General features: G+C 35.0%; 2 protein-coding genes across 10 annotated transcripts in view; both read right to left on the bottom strand.

Annotated features, from left to right (window-relative positions):
- Positions 1–4,031: 4,031 nt before the first annotated feature.
- Positions 4,032–9,811, bottom strand: LOC127414109 (prostate stem cell antigen-like). The gene is made up of 3 exons (XM_051651864.1): positions 9,626–9,811; positions 5,678–5,794; positions 4,032–5,357 (listed from the first exon to the last, which is right to left on the bottom strand). The coding sequence occupies exons 1-3, from the start codon at positions 9,684–9,686 to the stop codon at positions 5,161–5,163; spliced, it is 375 nt and encodes a 124-aa protein (XP_051507824.1). The 5' UTR covers positions 9,687–9,811; the 3' UTR covers positions 4,032–5,160.
- A 1,871-nt stretch (positions 9,812–11,682) lies between these two features.
- The window catches only part of LOC127414107 (transforming acidic coiled-coil-containing protein 2-like), a 77,199-nt gene continuing 68,101 nt past the window's right edge, over positions 11,683–20,780 (bottom strand). For 4 of the 9 annotated variants that reach the window (XM_051651855.1, XM_051651858.1, XM_051651861.1 and 1 more), the window contains 7 exons: positions 18,500–18,634; positions 17,816–17,892; positions 16,048–16,091; positions 14,451–14,611; positions 13,687–13,793; positions 13,080–13,200; positions 11,683–12,639 (listed from right to left, as the gene is read on the bottom strand). In XM_051651855.1, coding sequence (XP_051507815.1) covers positions 12,574–12,639; positions 13,080–13,200; positions 13,687–13,793; positions 14,451–14,611; positions 16,048–16,091; positions 17,816–17,892; positions 18,500–18,634 — 711 coding nt within the window. In that variant the 3' untranslated portion in view covers positions 11,683–12,573. Of the gene's footprint in view, positions 12,640–13,079; positions 13,201–13,686; positions 13,794–14,450; positions 14,612–16,047; positions 16,092–17,815; positions 17,893–18,499; positions 18,635–20,574; positions 20,641–20,780 lie in introns of all 9 variants that reach the window. The other 5 variants (XM_051651853.1, XM_051651857.1, XM_051651854.1 and 2 more) reach the window with 2 other exon arrangements.

The following is a 20,780-nucleotide window of genomic DNA, read 5'->3' as shown; positions in this document are numbered from 1 at the left end:
CGCCAATTCCCATTGGCCTTTTCTCAAAGATAAGAGGTGTTTGGGACTCCCAAGGGCGACCCCTAGTGTCACTATATCGACACAATATCGAGTGAGTAACAGATAGGGAACTTCAGATAGGTTCTAGATAGAAATTCAGTTGATCATTTGTAGTCTAGGACTACAAAATGATCCCCTTTTATACACCTTTTTAGGCCTATAAAAAGCTGTATAAAAAGGTACATAAATATGCTGTAACTCTTTGAGCCATGCTGTTCATGTGGGCAATGTGAATTCAAGTCTGGTCTGCATCATCTGCCAATCCCATTCTCACTTATTCTATCTAAAAAGGCAACAAAAAAAGTGGTGTTTTGGTAATAAAAAAAAAGGACAGTATGGCCTAAATTCTATACCAAAAGTTCTATGCCAATGTTTAAATTACAGAACTAGTTCTTCTTGTAACAGAGGATAAGACCCATCCAAACTGCAAAAGTACCATCTGAGTAACAGCTGCACCATATCAGGGTTATGTGAGAAAAGTCCTCGTAAAATGGCAGTTTCTTATTAAGTGTATTGTAATGACTTAATGTTGTGTGCATCCAGTTTTTGCTGCTTCTATTGAAGCACCAGATGCAAATAAGATGTTTTCCAGCATTAGAAAAAATAGAAATACATATATCTGCCCCTTTCAGCCTCCAGTGTCTCTTCTCCATTTAGCCGATAGGAAGGGAAACTTATTGCCAGCACTTCATATAAGCTTACTTAAAATAGCCTAAGTATGAATCAGCTTGCTAACAATGGATTTGGATGCGAGTGCTTTCATGCAAAATACTTTTATGAAAGCCCTATAAATATTTCTCAGAGCCTTATGCTCCACTCGCAGCAGTAGTCAGCCACTCGGGACTGATTCAGGCAAAGCTCTGACTGTACAATAAATACCAGCAGTCTAATGCTCCCTTATGTCCTGTAGTTATCATTCCCCTGCGCTAATCCAGTGTTTGTTCTTAAATGCACTCTTTTTCCAGAGGCATTGCATTTTAAAACATGAAAATAACAAAAAATATATTGGTATGAAGAAGATGAATAGTCAAGTACATAATTTGACAGGTTAAAGCAGGAGACTACACTGCTGAAAATACTAGCATAGTTGATCACTAGCACTATGCTGTGTTGTGGATGCTGGCGTCCCTACAAGGCTTCTTAACTAAAGTGTATCCGGAAAGTATTCACAGCGCTTCACTTTTTCCACATTTTGTTATGTTACAGCCTTATTCCAAAATTGATTAAATTCATTATTTTCCTCAAAATTCTACAAACAATACCCCATAATGACAACGTGAAAGAAGTTTGTTTGAAATCTTCACAAATTTATTATGAAAAAAATAAAAAAATAAAAAATATAGCACTTTTTTTTTTAAGCAAAACATTTTATAAAAAAAAAAAGTTTGTTAGGTTTTAAATGATAAAAACAATAGATATATTGTTAAAAATTAAGGATAAAAAAATATAGTTGGACATTGTCTGGTTGAAATGACCCCTAAATCAAGTTATTTGTCATCTTTTAAGAAGCTGGTATGATGAAAGAAGACAATAAGCAGGACCAAATTCCACTTAACTTATGATTGGAACAAAATATATACTTTTAATACCTTCTAGGCCTCTAAGGGATCAAAACAACCACTGTCTGGTCTCCTGCATCCACCAATAAAGGGCATTTGGCTTAAGGCTCTTCATAGGGTGGATGGGATTTACAGTAATAGTGTCCCTAGGTAGACAAGGATTAGACAGGGGCAGATCAAATGAGCAATTTCTTCCTAGATGGTCACCACAGCGATGACCTTTACACAAGCCACTGATGGCAACTAGTAGCATATTTTAGAAATGTTAAGGAAAATTATTTTGGGGGGGGGGGGGGGGCGTATCAGTCTTTCTATAAGCTCCTAGGCAACTCTCTGGTTCACTACGATCAAATTTCATTGCAAGCGCAAACAACTCAGAGAATATAACAACATCAGAACTCAGAACAAACTTCAAACTTCACGGGAAAAGAAAAAGACATCTTATCATGAAGGTTACCAGAAGTCCTAAAAATACAATAATTCACTAATTATAAGAACCTTTGCTTTTTGAAGGTAGTAGACCTTTTTCTTTCTCCAGAAACCCAGCAACATTGTGATCCCAGCCATCCCTAACGGAAAAAAAAAAAAAAGCAGCAGCAGCTTAAACCTGCCAAAATGGCTGATTTTTGTTGGTCTCTCAGCATAGTCAGTCTGTTTTGGTTGGTTAGTGGTTTTGGGCACTTCTCAGCTGGTCATGCTGGAAAACCAGACCATCTTAAATCACCTAAGACTGGCAAACCAGCTTAGGCTGGTTTAAGATGTGTTTTTTGTTTTTTTCCAGCACTATTCCTAGGCCTTGATGAAAGTGAGAAGGAAAGCTCAAAATAAAGCTGATGAGAACTGATGAGGAGTGACACATGCAAAGCAGAGCACCCAGTGGAATGGCCCAGGAGCTTCACAGTTTGGGGTCATTCTCTATCCCCCTCTGGGGCAGCTCGTTCACACCATCACACCTGTCTGTCAAATGAAAGTCTTACAAGCCTCAGTGGAGGGGAAGAGGGAAGAGAGAAGGTTGATGGAGCGCAAAAGAGGTGAGAGAAATGAAAGAAAACTGCTGTCACAGCGGAAATGATGGGAGACAGAAAGGCGAGATTTAAATGTAGACATTATAGCATTTAAAAAAACCTAAGTATTTTAAAGTTCTAAACTCCAAAGGAACCAAAGTAGTTTTCAAAGTATGATTCTTGAGCCCTCTCTATATAAAAATGGAAAAATCCCAGGAAAGCTCCTCTCTTTCAGTGTAAATTTTTCACAGGATTGGACTTTCCAAAAATTACCATACTTACTACAGTTACTAAGACTACAATAAACCTGGTAACGTGCTATTAGCCTGCACTGTAATCCAAAAATAAATTAATTAACATGACAGAAAGAGAGAGTGTCTTTCATTTTTAAGGGGATCCCATTTAAAATGGTTAGTTTAGTAACAGTAGTATGCCATTTTGATGGAAACTATGGTTAGTTACCATGGTACGTTTCATGGTACCAAGAGAACTTTCAAACTTTTTGTTTATTTTATGCATGTTAAGATGAAAATGTTTGAAAATCAGCAGGGTCAGTATTATTTGATGAATCAACAAGTAGTTCAACATTAACAATCCACACCAGTCCACTCTAAAATACTAAACATTTCGAGTTTCGACCAACATGTAACATACAATCAACGTGTCACGACGACAACCTACATTATCAACACTGCCACAGCTATGACAGTCTATATTAGCTGTGATCTTTTATCTTTAGACAGCAATCACAAGTTTTGGTAATTCTCAAAACCGGGTGAAATTTTCAACGAGTTGAACAACGTCTGAGATTAACGTACCTGTAGCAGAGGACGTTCTCACTGGCTTCAGCGTCTCAACAGCGTCCCTGTTGTGTGACAGCGTGATCATTGTTTATGTTTGAGTTTATACTGACCCCTAGTGTTAAGTGATATAAAGCACGTAAGGATATGAAGTATTTGGGTTTTGAAAAAACATAAAAAAAAAAAAAAAATTAAAATATATATATATATATATATATATATATATATATATATATATATATATATATATATATATATATATATTATAAAAAATTTAATCACTCAGTAAAACAACGAGAACAAAATAAATGCTATATATATATATATATATATATATATATATATATATATATATATATATATATATATAGATAAAATTCTGTATGATTGTCAAAAGTCCTTTAAAATTTAAAACTTCAGAGTACAGATTAGATGTTCACCTTATACAATATAAATGGGTTGGGGAATTGGTAATGTGTAAAGCACTCTGTGTTACATTCTGTTTGTATGAAAAGTGCTATTCAAATAAAGTTTGATTGATTGATTGATTGATTGATTGATTGATTGATTGATTAGATCGGAGACACATCAGTTACATTTTAATTTATCTACCTCAATGAAAACCCAGTCCAACCCAGTATATTTTCAAATTCCATGTTTTTGAATTTCCCCTGTAAATATGCAACATATTAACATAATTGATCTACAGGTGTCAAATTATCAGAATGGCTGAATCCAAACCCCATTCAAAACATACATTACACACCATAAGGTAAGAAGCAGTTTATATACAGGCAAGCACAAAAGCAAACAGAGCCAGAGAGTATGTTCTTGCATGTCAATTTCATGTTCATTTCAATGCATGGAGTGAAATGAAATGAAAATTAAATTACACATTTACAGCATGTTGAGATTCATCTCTCTCTCTCTCTCTCTCTCTCTCTCTCTCTCTCTCTCTCTCTCTCTCTCTCTCTCTCTCTCTCTCTCTCTCTCTCTCTTCATATTACCCAAACTGTTCATTTAGATTTTGTTTTTTTGTTTTTTATTTAATCAAATGCTTTAGGCTTTTTTGAGTTCCTAGAAAGTCTGAAACAATAACAAACATTTATTTAATGCAGATAAATATGACAGAATATCTGTGTACAGTTTTTTGTGTTTATTACGCAGCTTTCTTAAATACTTAATTTTGATAGGCCCAAGCATTTGCAGCATTCTGTGGTCAGCTATTTTGTATATTGACTGCTAAATTTGTCCCATGGCAAATAATTTCCTACATTGCTAGTTTCAAGTCTCTCGTATTACTCTAAGGTCTCTTTCTTCTCATATAATAAAATAATTTCAACTAAAATCAGTGTTTCCTTTTATTATTTTAAAATGTCCATTTATATATTTGTAAATTAGCCATGTAATAAGAGGGATAATGTACAGACAATCGGTCACCATTCCAAAATAAACCTCATAGGGTTATACAAGACCAAGTTCTGATCACCCTGTTGTGGTTTAGTATGCTATAATGACCAGCTGACTGTACTTTATCCATTAGCCTACGTGTGTTTGCATGACCATACTTATCCTTGCATTTATTTGTGAGTGTTTGCTGTATGCACAATCCCATGGCAGTGCACTTGCTGACATTTGCAGTATGGTACAATTCATTTTATCAGTACGTATGGCATCAATCACATAGTATACAGAGTTCTGTCATGTTGCACAGTGGTAATGGAGTTTAATAACCGGCTCAGTTTGTCGAGGGCAACATTAGTTTGACAGCAAATGCCAGACGCATAAGAGAAGCCCCAGAAGGAAGCTGAAGCCTGTGCTTATTCTAATGGCATGTCCAGCCACATTGCAGTCATCAAAGTAGCAGCAATGAACTTTCACCCCTGGAGCTCTGTAGCCTTGGCTGTTGGCCTGGCTGCAGAAGGATTTGTAAGAGCACGACTTCATTACACCATCTAAGAAGACAAGAACAGTATGACAGCGTGATTATACATTAATGTGCTTTCATCCTCACAAGGAAGCTGTAAACCTCCTGCTGTTTCTAAGCTGAGGCCAGACAGAGCAGTCTGTCTTTCTATACACCAACCTTATACAGTGCTTCCCTTTAACACACATACATGTACACACACACTAGAGTCGTTAATGATTTTTCTGAAGATTTTTTCCTTAGTGACTCATCTCCCAGATCTATAGAAAAAAAAAATGTTCTCGCCCAATTATTCTCATCCATCCATGCAAGAAGATTAACTATTTACTCTGTAACTATTAAACTTACTGCCATGTCCTCGGACAATAGCACATGCATCTGAGTAGCTCGGACAGGTCTTGGAGCCCTGGTGATTGCAGTCTTCATCTGTAGAGCCCATGCAGGTATAACACTGCAGTGCCTCACCTAAACAAGGACAAAAGATGCAGAATACCAAAGAATGAATTTAATACTACAATTCTTCAAGAAAAGGCCTGAAGTTATAGGCTGGATTTTCCAGCAATTGTTATTTATTTATTATATCTTCAACAGACATACATATACAGTATATACTGTGTGTGTGTGTATATATATATATATATATATATATATATATATATATATATATATATATATATATATATATATATTGTATGTGTAGTAGCATAAAAATAGCCACATCAGCTACCTCCACACCCACTGACTAATACAGTATCTCTTTTTTAAACCATTTTTTTTCTTTTCTTTTCTTTTTTTTTTTTTTTTTTTTTGCCACTTTTATATATACAGGTAGTGGAGGGTAGACAGAGGGAAAAGGGGGGAAAAGGAAATGTTGCAAGCCGGACTTAAACTTGCATTGCCTGCATGAGCACCATGTCAATGTCTCAATAACATTTTTTTTTTTTTTTTTTTTTTTTTTTTACAACTGCACAGTATTTTATTTATTTTTTGTTGCTCCTTTAGTATGGACAATTGAGGTGAATTTCACTATACTGAATCTCTCCAGTGCCAGATTCTAATAGTAATAAAAAATACAAAAAAGTCATAATTCATATTAACAATATATTCAGATATACAGACTATGATGCGTGTCCGGTAATATTCACTCTAGTTCAGTCTTCATGATGAGGCAGCTTTAAGACAGCAGCCAGCAAATATATCGCTACATGAGATCATTTTGATGCAGCCCCCGTGAAAATCATTCCATAGCTTATTCTACTAGTTCTCCTTATTCTACTAGTTTCTTCTACCCTTTTATTCACTTGTCTGTGAACCCAATAAAAAGAACATTGAAGTTTCATCCCAAAACACATCTTTTCTCGCAATCATTCACCAGAGACAAGGGATCAACAGAAGTCACGGCAGAGAAACATGTCAACCATCTTGTAAATGCCCTGCAGAATATGTTGTTGTTAAGCCTATTTGATGTGCCTCTTTGGCATCATCTCCCAAATGTGTGTTTTTAAAGAAACATCCTTTGAAGTTCAAGCCAACAAGATCAGACACATACAATCCATACACCTTCAAAAACAGAAATTCTTTTACAGAGTAAGCCGTTTCTGTTTTGTGTGTCTTAAAACTGTTTGCTCGCCACATAGACATCTTTCCACTTTCCATTTGAGTCACTCTCTTTTATAGCAAAGACCTTAAGTTCACAGGATGGTAATGCAGAAAATCTAACCTTATTCACTGGCATTTCTTCATGCTGTTTGAAATGGTATATATATCAATAAGTAAAGTTTTAAAACACAGTGCTAGCCCTAAGGTCATCTTTTTCAAAGCATTCACTCAAAATTACATTATTTCACTCCCAAACTGTACCAAACACTGTACAATAGACATGAGCAAACTGTGGCTGCTGTCTAGAGGCCACTATGACTTTTTATCTGTGGAGCTGTTTTCAGTCTGGAGTTGTTTTTTTTTTTTTTTCTTCTTTTTTATAAGGTGAATAAACTGAGGCCTTCTGTACACACGCAGGTGGAATATTTCAGGCACCTTTTGTCAAATTTATCCAGGCAGTTTTGGTAAAGTAAAATCATGTTTGCAAAAATGTTGGGTGATGCATGGATCTGCTGGATCTCACTGCATCATTGGGAAAGTAACTTTAATATTAGAAAGAGAAAGCAAATCTCTAATTATATCTGACTGCAGCAGTAATTTGTCAAATATATCCAGGCAGTTTTGGACTTTAATAAAATTATTTTTGCAGCACAGTATATTGGGAGAAGGGTCAGAAATGTACATTTCCATGCCACGGAAAGTGACACATTTTTTTAATTGTTCGGACAAATATTTCCCCATGGTAAATTGCTCTGTTATCTAATTTGTTATCTAAAATTTGTTACATTTGATATTCTATTCTAGGCCCAGCTATAGTTATGGGTTAAGTGGTTTAGTGCCTTGGCAGACACCTTCATGACCTGTAGCTGAAGATACCTGTATTCATTGTCTAAGAGGCTTGTGTCATTGAATGTGGAGCTAGGAGGGTCATTATCAAAATATGGTGACAAGCATGTCCCTTGACTTTATTTAGTCATTAAAAAGTCAAGAAACCCCATTTAAAAGGCATTATTTTATGACCTAGCATTTTATTAAATAATATAAAATGGTTTGACTCTATATTGTTTTAAAAACTTTGTAGAAAATGTATATTTGAATTAGTCAAAACCCTTGTCCCCCTCATCTGGTACACCACTTATATGACATTTACAGTTATTTATGTGTTTAGTTTTTACTAATTTCGTTTTCTCAGGTCAAGCATTTGTGCAAGGCCAATCAAGTGTGCTAAAAATCAAAACAAAATAAGTAATTAATAAATACATTTTTTATTTGTCCCTTGATTTCATGTCATTGCCTTTATCAATGTTAAAAAACTTGTATTTTGAAAATAAAAAAAGGATGGAAAAGAAATTCCAAGGTCAAAGTTCAGAGGAAGAAGACACTGCTCCAATGCGCATGATTTTCCCATCATGTTGAAAAAAGTCATTGATTTACATTTTAACTGTATTTTTTCCCCCATAGTAATTTAAATATGCCATTGGTGTTTCATTGTTTAATGTTCATGTGAATTAATATTTAATGGTATGATTTATTGATTTTATGATCTATTGACACCATCTTAAAAAAATGTATAATCTTTTAAGAGAATTTGTCACTGTTGTTACAATTCTTGTTTTATTTTTAAAACAATTAAAAAATTAAATAATGAACAACAGTCAAGTTGTCCTTTATGAATGTCAGGATGTTTAAAATTTTTTGACCCTTCAGCTTTTACAGGCAAACACTGAAATGAATTTAAAATTTAAATATTTGTTGGAAAGTCAAAAACATTTTGAGAATGGCTCAGGAAGTGTTTTTGAGGGAAAAAAACAGCTATAAAAATAATGAAGATGAAGGGAAAAAAATCCCAACCATCTCTAAAATTTTAAACCATGTTGGTAGGCAGTCATAATTGTTAAGAATAATGATTTATTCCACTAAATTGATACAACTGAAATAATTCTCAATAATTACTTATGCATTAGTTCTGCACTTTTATGTTTTTAGACAACAGTATGCCTTCTGAAAGGAGCTTTGGAAAGAATTTGTGGTACAGGGAGAGATTATATCCTTTTTGGTCCAGTAGTCCCATAACAATGATTTCTGACACCAGCCAGGCAGCAAGCTTTTTGTAACCCCTGAATCTGTTTAAGGGACTGGTTTTACAGATTTCTTACAGTTAGTCCTTGAACCCCTTACTCAAGACAGAGAAGATATTCTGAGGCAAAAGGACACCTCAGAGGCACAAACCACTGAGCAAATGATAGTTTCACTCTTAGAAATAAAGGGTTCTTTATCAGCATGTTTGGTACCATGAAGAACCTTTAACATCCATGGAAACTTCCCATTGCACAAAAGGTTCTTTGTAGTAGAAAAGGGTTCTTTAGATTATAAAAAAGGTTCTTCAAAAATGTTTCTTTTATGATCATTTCACAGAAAGATTCTTTGGGAAACCAACATTTTTTCTTCTCCCGCTTCGCTGCGAAACCCTCTTTTTGGAACCTTTATTTTTAAGAGTGTTGAAGAGACTAATTGAAATAAATAATAAGGAAGTGAACTGGAGAATGCATACAAAACACGAAACAGAGACAAGACAACAAGACTGAGAAGTCTAGACTGAAAAGTTAATCAGGATTTGACACTCAGTGTGTCACACGTCAACTGGCCGAAAACTCTTAAACATAAAAAAAGAGAACAATATAAGAGAGTGATACTCACTGTGAGCAGCGAGGAGGGTGAGGGACAGGCCCATCAGCAGGAAGACATGGGCACCTCTCATGTCGCCGGTGGTCTGTGACTGTCAGGTTAACACAATGAAAAGCTGATTGTTTGCTTCTAAAATCCCTGAGCTTAAGCCCTGCTGGAGAGCTAATACCCAAGAGGAGTGAGGAGACACAGATTACCAGCCTGTCCACTAAGGCCCATTGTTCAGTCTTAAGATCTGAATGACCATCTAATCAGAGATGTTACTGCGCTCCACCCCTTGTGCTGCATGTTAGCCAGGTGTCCCATATTCCCTCCAAATTTCATTCTAGAAATCAGGAACTAATGCATCCTCTATGTGCAGTACTAGTTTACCAGCATGTCACTTTGTGACACAGCAGAAAGTGGACTTAACCAATAAAACAGTTGTTGCAAAAATCGATTTAAATGTGTGTCAAATCAAAGTTTACGCCATCAAATTAACGAATGGATAAAAATCAATCTGGAACAATTATGTTTTGTTTTTATCCTCATTAATGGTGGGATCAGATGTGATCTCCATATTCTACTTTGACTGCAGAGATCACAGAAAGATATATTAATGCACAATAGCTATAGAGTGAACCATATGTCTGAAATATTTGATTCTAAGTGTGGTTTTTGTGCTGGAAATATGCTATGAAAAAAAACAATTTAGACTACACTTCTTTTATCTTTTATTTTGCCATGCTTATTACAATGAAATTACTTTTACTGCAAAACTTTTATTTCATTTTTTTATTTTGTCAATCACCCATACATATTTTTTTCATTTTCTTTGTTTTATCAATAACTTGTTGTATGCAGTGTTGGGTATAATCTGATTACAAAGTTATCTAATTACATTTTAGTTGAAAAGTGGTGACACATTACAATTTAAAATTCATGTAATCAGATTACAGTTACTGAATTTCAATTAAGTTAATTACTTTTAAATACATTACACATTTCTAAAATAATATTATTTATAAAGAAAACATATAAAACATGAATTTTGTTCAAATGCATGTCTGTTTCTGACAGCTAAAGTCACTAATAAATCATTGTAAGTGAGCTGTGTGTGACTTGCGTGTGACAATGAAAAAGGACATATACTGTAGACATTATTTTGAATGTGTTAAGTAGAAAAACAAACTTCTGTAAAAAAAAAAAAAAAAAAAATAGAAAATAAAAGTAATTACTAATGTGACATTTTCCATGAAGTAAAGAATTGTGTAATCCGATTTCAACTTTAGAGAAGTAATAATTAGTAATTTGTTGTGGATTACTTTTTTGTATAATTTACCCAACACTGAGTGCATGTAATTTATTTGTCTTTTCATGTTTTTATATATATATATATATATTGCCTTCTTGGTTTCTTTTCACTCTAATTTATAAAAAAAGAAAAAAAAATCTTATAGTGAGTGAGATTCATTTTAAATAGATTTATTTTTTTATTTATTTTTTTATTCTGAACAAATCGGCTGAAAATGCATTGGGTTCTGTGTAATTTTTTGAGGATGCTTCTTAGTTTCTGCTTTTCTGCCATTGTGATAAAATTAAAAAGGCCCATGATAGTTTCCCGCATAATCACATGGATGGTGAGGATTTGATTATCATGGGTCAGAAAATGAGCAAATCAGATCTGGGCCTGATTCACAGTGTGTTTACATTTTTAATCTAACGGCAAACTATGTTCTATCTACCAGTTGTTTGAGAAGTCAGTTAAAAGGTTAAATTCCTTCTTCATCTAACTTGCTTACTCACAGACAGTTTGGTTCTGTGCCAGGCCAGCATGTCACAGGCACTAATATAGTCTGTCTGGCATGATCTTAATGCCCATCTGCCAACTAACTAATACAAATCTTTTCAGGCACAGGATCATGTCAGCAAGATTCATTCTTTGTTCATTAACATCTCCAAAAAGCTTTTTTTATTTATTTTATTCCCTAGTAATATGGGAGTGGATCACATTATTATTACGTCATTTCAGTCTTTACATGTTGTACATTGACTTTGTGTTTGTGAAATATAGAACAGAAGACAAAAAGTGTTGTATTGCCATCTTTTATTGCACTCTGTAAGTATGTCCTGTGTAAATGGCAGATCTTGCAGCTGTGTGAAACATCAGCCATAGCAGGAATGACACAAATCCATTCAGATTAAATCAACTCAAGTCTGAACCACTGACAGTGGCAAGTGGGTTCATTTATATATCAAAATAAAATCCAAAAATAAAAATCGCACATCAGTTTTCCAGGAGACAATAAAACAAACAAACAAACAAACAAAAAAGTATCTACAAAGATACACAAGGAAGCAGATCAATCTAACAGTATCAAAATCTGCTAAAATCTTTGTTCCTTTACTATATTCAAGTCATTTTCATTATTTACAAAACCGTCAAGGCCTAAAACATACCACTTTGTGACAACTGAATGATTACTTAGTCTGTTTTATATTCTATATTGATATATTCTCTCTATTTCTGTTTTCAAGTTGAGTGTACCACAGGAATTAGTTTAACAGTCGGCTCCATCAGTAGTTGTCATGGCGATGGCACTCATAACCACACACTCACTAAAACACATACTGTCTCTCTCTCACTATGTAAACTATTCAGGCTGTCAAAAAACTCTCTAATGATGGGGACTGCTTTCACAAGACCCTCAATATAGATAGCTGCAGTACATTAATAAATCAAAAGAGAGGAAGTAATTACAGCGGGAATCAATTGTATTCTCCTATTCCTGGATAGTCCTGTTTTCTGAAGACATCAGTAGTGTGAGATCCACAAAGCTCATTTGGTATGTTCATTGTTCTGTCCACCAGAAAGACACCAAACCCCACAATCTTTCTCCTCAATCTTTACTCTAATTCCTTTTTCCATGCTATCTGTGTTTGTCCCATTGTGGTATGGATAGAACCATGTCTCTGGATGGCTAGCTCTTCCCCATCTTGGCAATCAATTCATCACATATTTTGGTCAGTTCCTCAATCTCTTTGTTCTGTGAAACCAATTGAAAACAGCATGTAAATATCTGCAGTTCAATGTGAATTGAAAGATTAGTGCATTTCACATGAGTTTTTATATCAAACACAATTATTATTTACATTTTTCAGGACATTAGGTGTCTTTAACTACTATTTCTTTAGCATTTGATACAATGTACTTAATATGTACATACGTGTTGTTGCATTGTACATACATTTTAAGTATGTGCATTTGATAACATCTGTAGTTACACTGTTAACCTTACCCCTAACCCTAAACCTACCCATACCTCAACCTCAGTAGCAGAAAATATGAATCTTGTGAGTTTTTTGTAGAACAACATGTACAGTAGTTACATAATAAATATATTGTATTGTATGTATTTTAATGATAGTACAAAGTGCTTATTTATGTAGCAGATGACCAGTTTGTGATTTGTGAATTTGGTCAAACCTTCTGTTCCAGTGTGCGCTCCAGTGAGTCCACCTTCATCTGTTCTTTCCTCAGACTGGCTTGATATGCTGCCTGCTCCTGCTTGGCTTTGGCTCTCACCTGAGCAATATCAGCATTTGCCCTGCAGGTGCCACATGGTCAAAGACATGCCATTATTTCATATTTTAATAGACTCAAGAGTAATGAGTGCTTATACGTGCAATACAAAACGGTGATTAATATAAAAATCCGCTAATTCAAAAAGAATTGACAACGCACATCACATTAGATTCAAAATCATGGGTTTTTCACTGGTTTTGACATAAAAACATAAACAGGCATACACACAACACATGCACATATTGAAAAAGCCACCAGAAAATCTAATAAAGGTGCTTACATGCACAGCAAAATTGGGGTAATGGTTTAAGGTGTTTACATGACGTTACACATTGTCAGTTTATTAAGCATAATTGGTGTAAGATCATTCATTCAAATGCACTCACTAAGTGCACAGTAAGTCAACCCCTAATTGGCTGAGCAGTCACCTTTGTTGTTCCAGGCAATATAAATCCTACCAGGTAAAGCAGATTAAAAAACATATGCTTTGTGAGAGATCTGTACTTACTTATCCAGTTTCTCCTCAGCGTGGATCTTCAGGGCCTGGTAGCGCTGCTCCTCCTTACGGACACGAGACAAGTACTCCTGAGCGCATTTCTTCAACACTTCCTCATTCTGGAAGAATGATGAGGTATACAATGTGATTTACCAATATCATAACCTACTGTATAGCAATGGAAATATCCTTAGTGGAAGAAAAATATCAGTGCCAAGAATTCAAGAATCTAAATGTGAATGTTTTAATGTATTTTCACATTAAAACACACATAAAGTGGGGTAAAATGTAGTAATTATTACTGGACCTAAATTACCAGTTCATTCTTACTGTTATTTTCACATTTTACAATTATAGTACATTTATCAAAACAATACACTAACAAAAATGGAAGTATGGGAATTAGTAAATGTTCATTAAAACTGTTCAACAAATCAAAACTATCATATATTTTTACTTTCTCAAAGTAGCACCCTTTGACTAGACTACTGCTCTGCACACACCAGGCATTCTCTCAACTTCAAACTTTATGAGGTATCCACCTGGGATGCTTTTTAAACAGTACTGAATGAGTTTCCATGTATGCTGGCTACTTGATGAAAAAAAAAAAAAAATCATTTTATTATTTATATTTGTCTACAAAATTAATTTCAAGCATTTGAGCATATGCCTTTAGATCAAAAGGTTTTGAAGACCATGAGAAACATACATTCAGTCAAGTGTTTCCAGACATTTGACTGGTGATGTAAATGTAAACGTGTGCATGTGTGACTTACCTTGCGGAAGCCTTCCAAGACATCTTTCATCTTCTCGTAGCGGCGGAACAAATCAGCAAGAGATTTCTCCACAGAGTTGAGGTCAGCCAAAGCCTGATCCTTCTCCAGAATTAACTGCTGGATAGTGTGATCTGACAGAGTCTTCTGCCTGTGTTCACCCTCTGAGACATACACAAAAATAAACAAAAGCATTATAAGGTCATATTCCAGTAACACACACACACAAACAGATATTCAAATCTGCTCTAAGGAGCAGAATTTGGTGTCAGGGAATGTTAGTTTTATGGTACTCTGTGTACTTCAGAAAAATGTACTCTACATTATTACTTCATCTACATTATCGATGATGACATACAGTATGAAATTGCAGGCCCTCATTTCATCCCTGGATCTCTGTGATGCATGCAGACAACACGCATACTAAATGATGGGAAAACCACTTGAAACACAGGATGTTAGATGAGAAGACCTTTTTTTAAGACTACTCTGCAGCCTGCTTATCTATAAGTCCCATTTTTTAGACTTAGAAACATAAATGTAGAATGAGGCTATAGGTGATTTTTACATGAAATTGTTTTTTCTTAATACAGAATTCGGTTGGTCTTTATTGGTTTATATGGTCTCTTCAAAATGGTTATATTATGAGACTGAGATTTTCTGAGAACAGGTTTACAAAAAGGCCTGAAGAGCAAAAACATATGATGCAAAAATGGCAGACAGACAATATCAGACAATTAAAAGAGAGGACACCTCTCCTGTCTGTCACTATCAGATATTTTTATGCAACACAAAGAAAATGAAGAGTTGCTGTTACTTACCAGGCATGCCTGAGTGATTTATCAAATATTTATGGGGGAAGGAGGGAGCAAAACAGAAAGAAGGGACTGCATTAAGTCAAGCCAGCAGGGAGGAACATATGTGAGAAGCGTGTCACAAATATGGGTGAATGTCTTAAATGAATGAGGTGTCGCAAGTAAGGAACTCAAATTAAAAAAAGTTGGTGAAAGCCTTACAATTGGCCGAGAAAATGAATTAAATAAACTGAACCAAGGAAATAAAATGAGTAAAGTGTGGATAAATAATAAAATAAAGTGAATGACATAGCTGGGAAGTGGAATAACAAGGATGGTATTTTTTTTTTTAATCATAAAGAATTTAAGACATAAAAAAGGAGAATGTCCAGGAAAGAGAGAAAAGCATTTCAACAAGGTTAAAGCAAACACAGAAGATCAAGACCTGAACACAACCTACAGTATTTACATGATAGTAAATACTTAAAGGTAAAGAAATGAAGTAAACTTGTCAGCGGGTGAGGCCTAGTAAGGAGTTTTCTGAGATTAGTGCTTATAACTGACCAGTGCTTGGGTCAAGAGGCACGAAAGATTTGTCTGCAAATTAAATGAGAAATAAAAAAATAAAAAACATATTGCATATGTATGTAGATGTAGCGTGACTAGAGAAGGGTTGTGCATGTTCATTTATTGCGTTGTAGCAGAAGACAACATACAGACAATGTTTACAAAACAAAACAAAAAATCAACTAAAAAAAATCGGCAACAAAAGATTAATAAAATAAAGATTAGAAATCAAGACTCACCAATCATTTCAGCAATGGTCTTTTCAAATTCCATAACTATCCTTCTGCAAAAGAAAAAAAGAGACCAAAATCAAGTTAGAATTCGATTTCTGTGATGTTCAGTGCTCCAAAATTGAGCTGCCTTTGAAGACAGGCTTCATAAGATGCACTCCCAATATGAAGGCTGTTCCAAAATGTAGGTAAATCAATTATGCTGTTTTATAATGAAACCTAGTTTTATACAAATTCTGAGGCAGCGTTGTATGTACCCTTGGGGGAGAAGGCAATTGGACAATGCATTGTGAAGAGATCAAATAAAAAATAAATATGAAGGTGGACAAAGTGAAAAAAAATACTGATTATAAAAAAATCATATACAGTATTTCATTAAAAACTGAAAGTATAAAAAAAAAATAGTAGTGCAATTAAAAACATATTTTACTCAATATTTCTGTACTATGTTTCTATATATATATATATATATATATATATATATATATATATATATATATATATATATATATATTGCTTAGAGCATTGCGTCTCTTTTAAATAATTTTAAAGTCAAGCTTTCTCGCACTACAGTATTTGTGTCACTGCCATTAAAGTTGCTGGCAATTTATTGCTGATTTCATTCACTTAAGAGGTTCCTTTTCAGTTAGGATGCTCCCTTGTAAGGCAGCAGCCTATGTAGGCAGTAGACAGTGAGGCAGCTCACTAGGTTTTGGAACAGAGCTCTAATAGCACTGATGCTGATGCATGCTAATGTGAAAATGACTTAAAACACTAATAAGGGAGATTACATTAAAGATCGGGGAACTTGTTTTGTCATGTCATGTGGGAGGGTCTGGAGTTGGACACTAATGTCTGGCAGTGGAAGAGGCTGGTAGAAGCACTTGCTTTGAGAAAAGCAGGTTGCCAGCACAGTAAGCGGATGGATTAGCTATGCCTTCCCTTAGCCTCTTAGGCCTTACTTATCCTAAGCCCAATCAGGCTAATGAACTAAGCTCCATTCTTATCCACACTAACAAGGCACAGTCCAGCTGGCCGTAATCCCCAACCCTCCCCGACTGCATTTCTCACTCTGTCCCTGGTCAAGGAACTTGAAATTTAAACGTGTCCTGTTTCCATCAACTGTATTTTCAATTACACAGCTCTGCATCTTTTATTAATGGTGAAGTGCGCTGACAAAAACAGTTTAAACCATGCAACAATGCTGAAAATGACCAGTGCCGGAAAGCCTACTTGCTTTGACAGCAGATTGTGAAGCAAAAACTAATATATTCCACTATAAATTTGCAGTTCGGTGTGTGACAGGCAAGTTACATGCTATTCTGTGTTTTCCTAATTGTTGCCAACAAAACTACAGTTTTGTATTTCATCTATTCTCTCCCTCCTCCTGCCCCCACCTCTGGCACATCTAACGCTTTAAGGCCCTCTTTAATTGGCTTTCTGCTTGGGCTGGACTTTTAAAAAACAGTAGGAAAGAGATAAACAGATTGAGATGGTGGACTCAGGTTGATGTGTAAGCTGTTCCATGAACTGTGCATGGTTTGTTGCATCTGAGGAGTGTGGCATATAAGCAAAGGAACATTAACTATGTCAGAAATATGAAGTGAGCCACTTTTTTATCTTATTTTTGGCCATTTTAAAACTTTTATTGATGGGAACAGTACAAAGAGGACGGGACAGGATGGGGAGAATGGGATCGGGAAATGACACAAGCTTGACTTGAACTTGAATCTACCGCATGAGCACCACCACTCAATGCATCATAAAGCACACACACCTCATTTCCTCCACTTCCCGTCGGCTGTCCTCGTACTGTCTCTTCCATTCCAGGGCTTCTTTCTCTTTGACAACAATCTGTCGATGAGACCAGCATCATGTCACGTGCTGTTGCATCAGTTGAGACCTACACTTTTCTTTTCACTCATTATTCATTGTGTATAATGTATTTTACTCTACTTATTGTTACATATATATATATATATATATATATATATATATATATATATATATATATATACTTCTTATTGTAACCTCTCTTTTTAAACATTTTGTACATCAAAACTTTACAGTATATTTTCAGGCCCAGATGGGATCTTCTCTATTGCTCCATTTTTTTATTGTAATTAATTTTTTTTATTTTTACAATTTGTACTTATTTACTACTTTTCTTAAATGATTAAGTCTATCTAAACCATATTCTTCATTGGTGAGCTCATAATGGAACAAATACTACTGCTTTGATTTACCTTAATGAGAAAATGTGGGGCAGAGCATTATGAAAGATGTGTAACAAAATGTAGGAAATAATATGCAATAAATAAGATTCTTCTGGCACATTTAATAAATAATTCATTTGTTTAATATAATGTGAAATGAAATGACTAGGATTTTACCATGACTATGCAGTGTATTCACTGTAATATGGCATCATGTAATGTTGAAAATGTGGTTAAGCATATACCTCTTCTCGGGCAATGCCCAGCGAGTGGTCCATGTCACAAGGCAGATGAGGGCTTTCCCCTTCACTGTATCCTGTTCGAGAATAGAGAGAGCTCTTCAAAACTTCACTGTCTCCTGGTGAGGCCATTTCTCTCTGCTGCCAAGGAGAGTGTTGTGGAGAAACCATTAAAAATGTGTGAGTTTAATTCTGTAAATTCATTCATTCCACACGAGGGAGGCAGCCCATCAGGTTCTACTCAGCAAAGCCATAATGTCATGGAGAGCAGGCTCTTAGTTTGGATTCAAAAGCTTCAAGCCATTGAGAGATGAGATTTCAGTATGCACTGTTATGATTGACAATCCTCAATGTAAGATGGTTGTGATAAGCTGTTTGTCATGAAAGGTTTACGGCTGTTACTGGATCTGAGTCAGGGAGGAAAGCTGTTAGATGAGGACTGCAGGAGTACAGGTTGCTCCTTGTGTTACAGTAGTTATTGGAGATCTAATAATGAGCAAAGTTGATGATCTAATAATGCATTTCAAAAGCTGATGATACTTTTTGCCTCAACAATGTTTTTTTCTGAAATACAAATGAACACATTCAAAAGCCTAATGAATCTGACTGGGTAGTTAATGCAACAAGACACTCAAAACAACAAACACTATAGCACAATTTCAGAAAATCTCTATATGCATATACTGTAACAGAAAGAAAAGACAAGATTTGTGAATATCTGCTTTCTTTGCCAGCAGTACAACAAATGCATAGGTCTCAGTCAATGTTATTTAATATATGATACTGATTTCTGACTATTAAACCTGAACAATTTTAGTAAAAAAAAAAAAAACGTAAAATGGTTTTAAATGCATTTTCAGATGGCAATCATATCCAGACGAACTCTTTACATCCAGTGATGTGTTGTTGTTACTCAATAATCATCATGTTTAGACCTTAAACCCACTTGCTGATGAGATCTGATTAATTCTTTCTAACAGAGGTGGATTAGGAGATTAATTGAGTTTGGCTCTTTTTCGAGGTAGGGGGCCTTGTGTTGGGGTACCAATACAAAATACCCATCATAATGTTTGGTCTGAAAGAAGCATTACAGCTAATGCCATTTATTACATCTTTGGGCACCACTGCGGTCATAGTAGTACACATAGTCATACAGAAACTGACCCTACTGAAATGATAGCAATCCATTAGTTGTAGTCTTGCTCATGCACTTGGTCTGGATCTGAGTATCGGCTTATGGTCTCAGATAAGTTCACAGTCTATTTCCAACCTACTAAAAGTGTTAATTACCTCAACCACAGGTCAGTGTGGTATCTTTGCCATTACAAACCATTTTAATTCAGTCTGAACTAATAAACTAAGTAGCTCTTAACAGCTACTGTACTTAGGCACTGTGTAAAGTTTGAAATGAATGCTGCAAAAAATTCTGCCTTTGCTCAGTTTCAGTTCTTTGAAATGGACAGTCTGGCTCTTGAACTTACAGTCTCGATCTGATCTTATAGGGCACTGGCCTTGACTCTAACTCTGGTCTCTGAATGTGTGATCCAGTCCAAAAGAACAGCATGTGCAGTACATCATCACCACCAATCATAGATACATAAATATTCAGTATTCAGCAGAGGATGAAGAATACTGCAGAGGAACTACTCTCAAAAGCAAATGGGGGGAAATACTTTAAAAATGAATATGATGATCTGAAAGACTTCCTGTGATGTAATCAGATAATGTTATACAACTACAGTGTTTGCATGAATGATGGTTTATGACTAATGAAAATAGTAGGTAAAGAATGCATCATGGAGAATGTGATGAGGAAGCATCTGAAATGTGTCTGCGAGACTAATTTGGGTGAGATTTAACAAGTAGTGTTTTAGAATATTTTAAATTTTAAAAAAATCATCAATTCATGATGATCCATAATACAGCCATATAATACAATGTCACACTTTTTCTATATAAAAAAATTCTAAAATTCCAAAATGTATCTGTATGCCAAAAAAAACTTTTGAGACATTAAGGCTATAGCTCAAATTTATTTTGGAAATGTAGCCCCAAATGTTATTCAGGGGCAGAAACTTTACCTGTGGTATATGGGACGTCCTGCGACAGAGTTTGAAATCTGTCTGTGCAGACTTGCCTGCAGTCTTCTACAAAAGATAATCACACTATTTTTAAGAAAAGGAGACAAAATCTAACTACTATATGGATAAACGATCTTGTCATAAATGCAAAAAAAAGTTTTGTTATTTGTATTAAATTTAATAAAAGTATAAAAAAAATTATAAAG

Source organism: Myxocyprinus asiaticus, chromosome 23, assembly GCF_019703515.2.
Source record: "Myxocyprinus asiaticus isolate MX2 ecotype Aquarium Trade chromosome 23, UBuf_Myxa_2, whole genome shotgun sequence".
NCBI lineage: Eukaryota > Metazoa > Chordata > Actinopteri > Cypriniformes > Catostomidae > Myxocyprinus > Myxocyprinus asiaticus.
The sequence above is the reverse complement of the archived record's forward strand: the minus strand, read 5'-3'. Positions and strand labels throughout refer to the sequence as shown.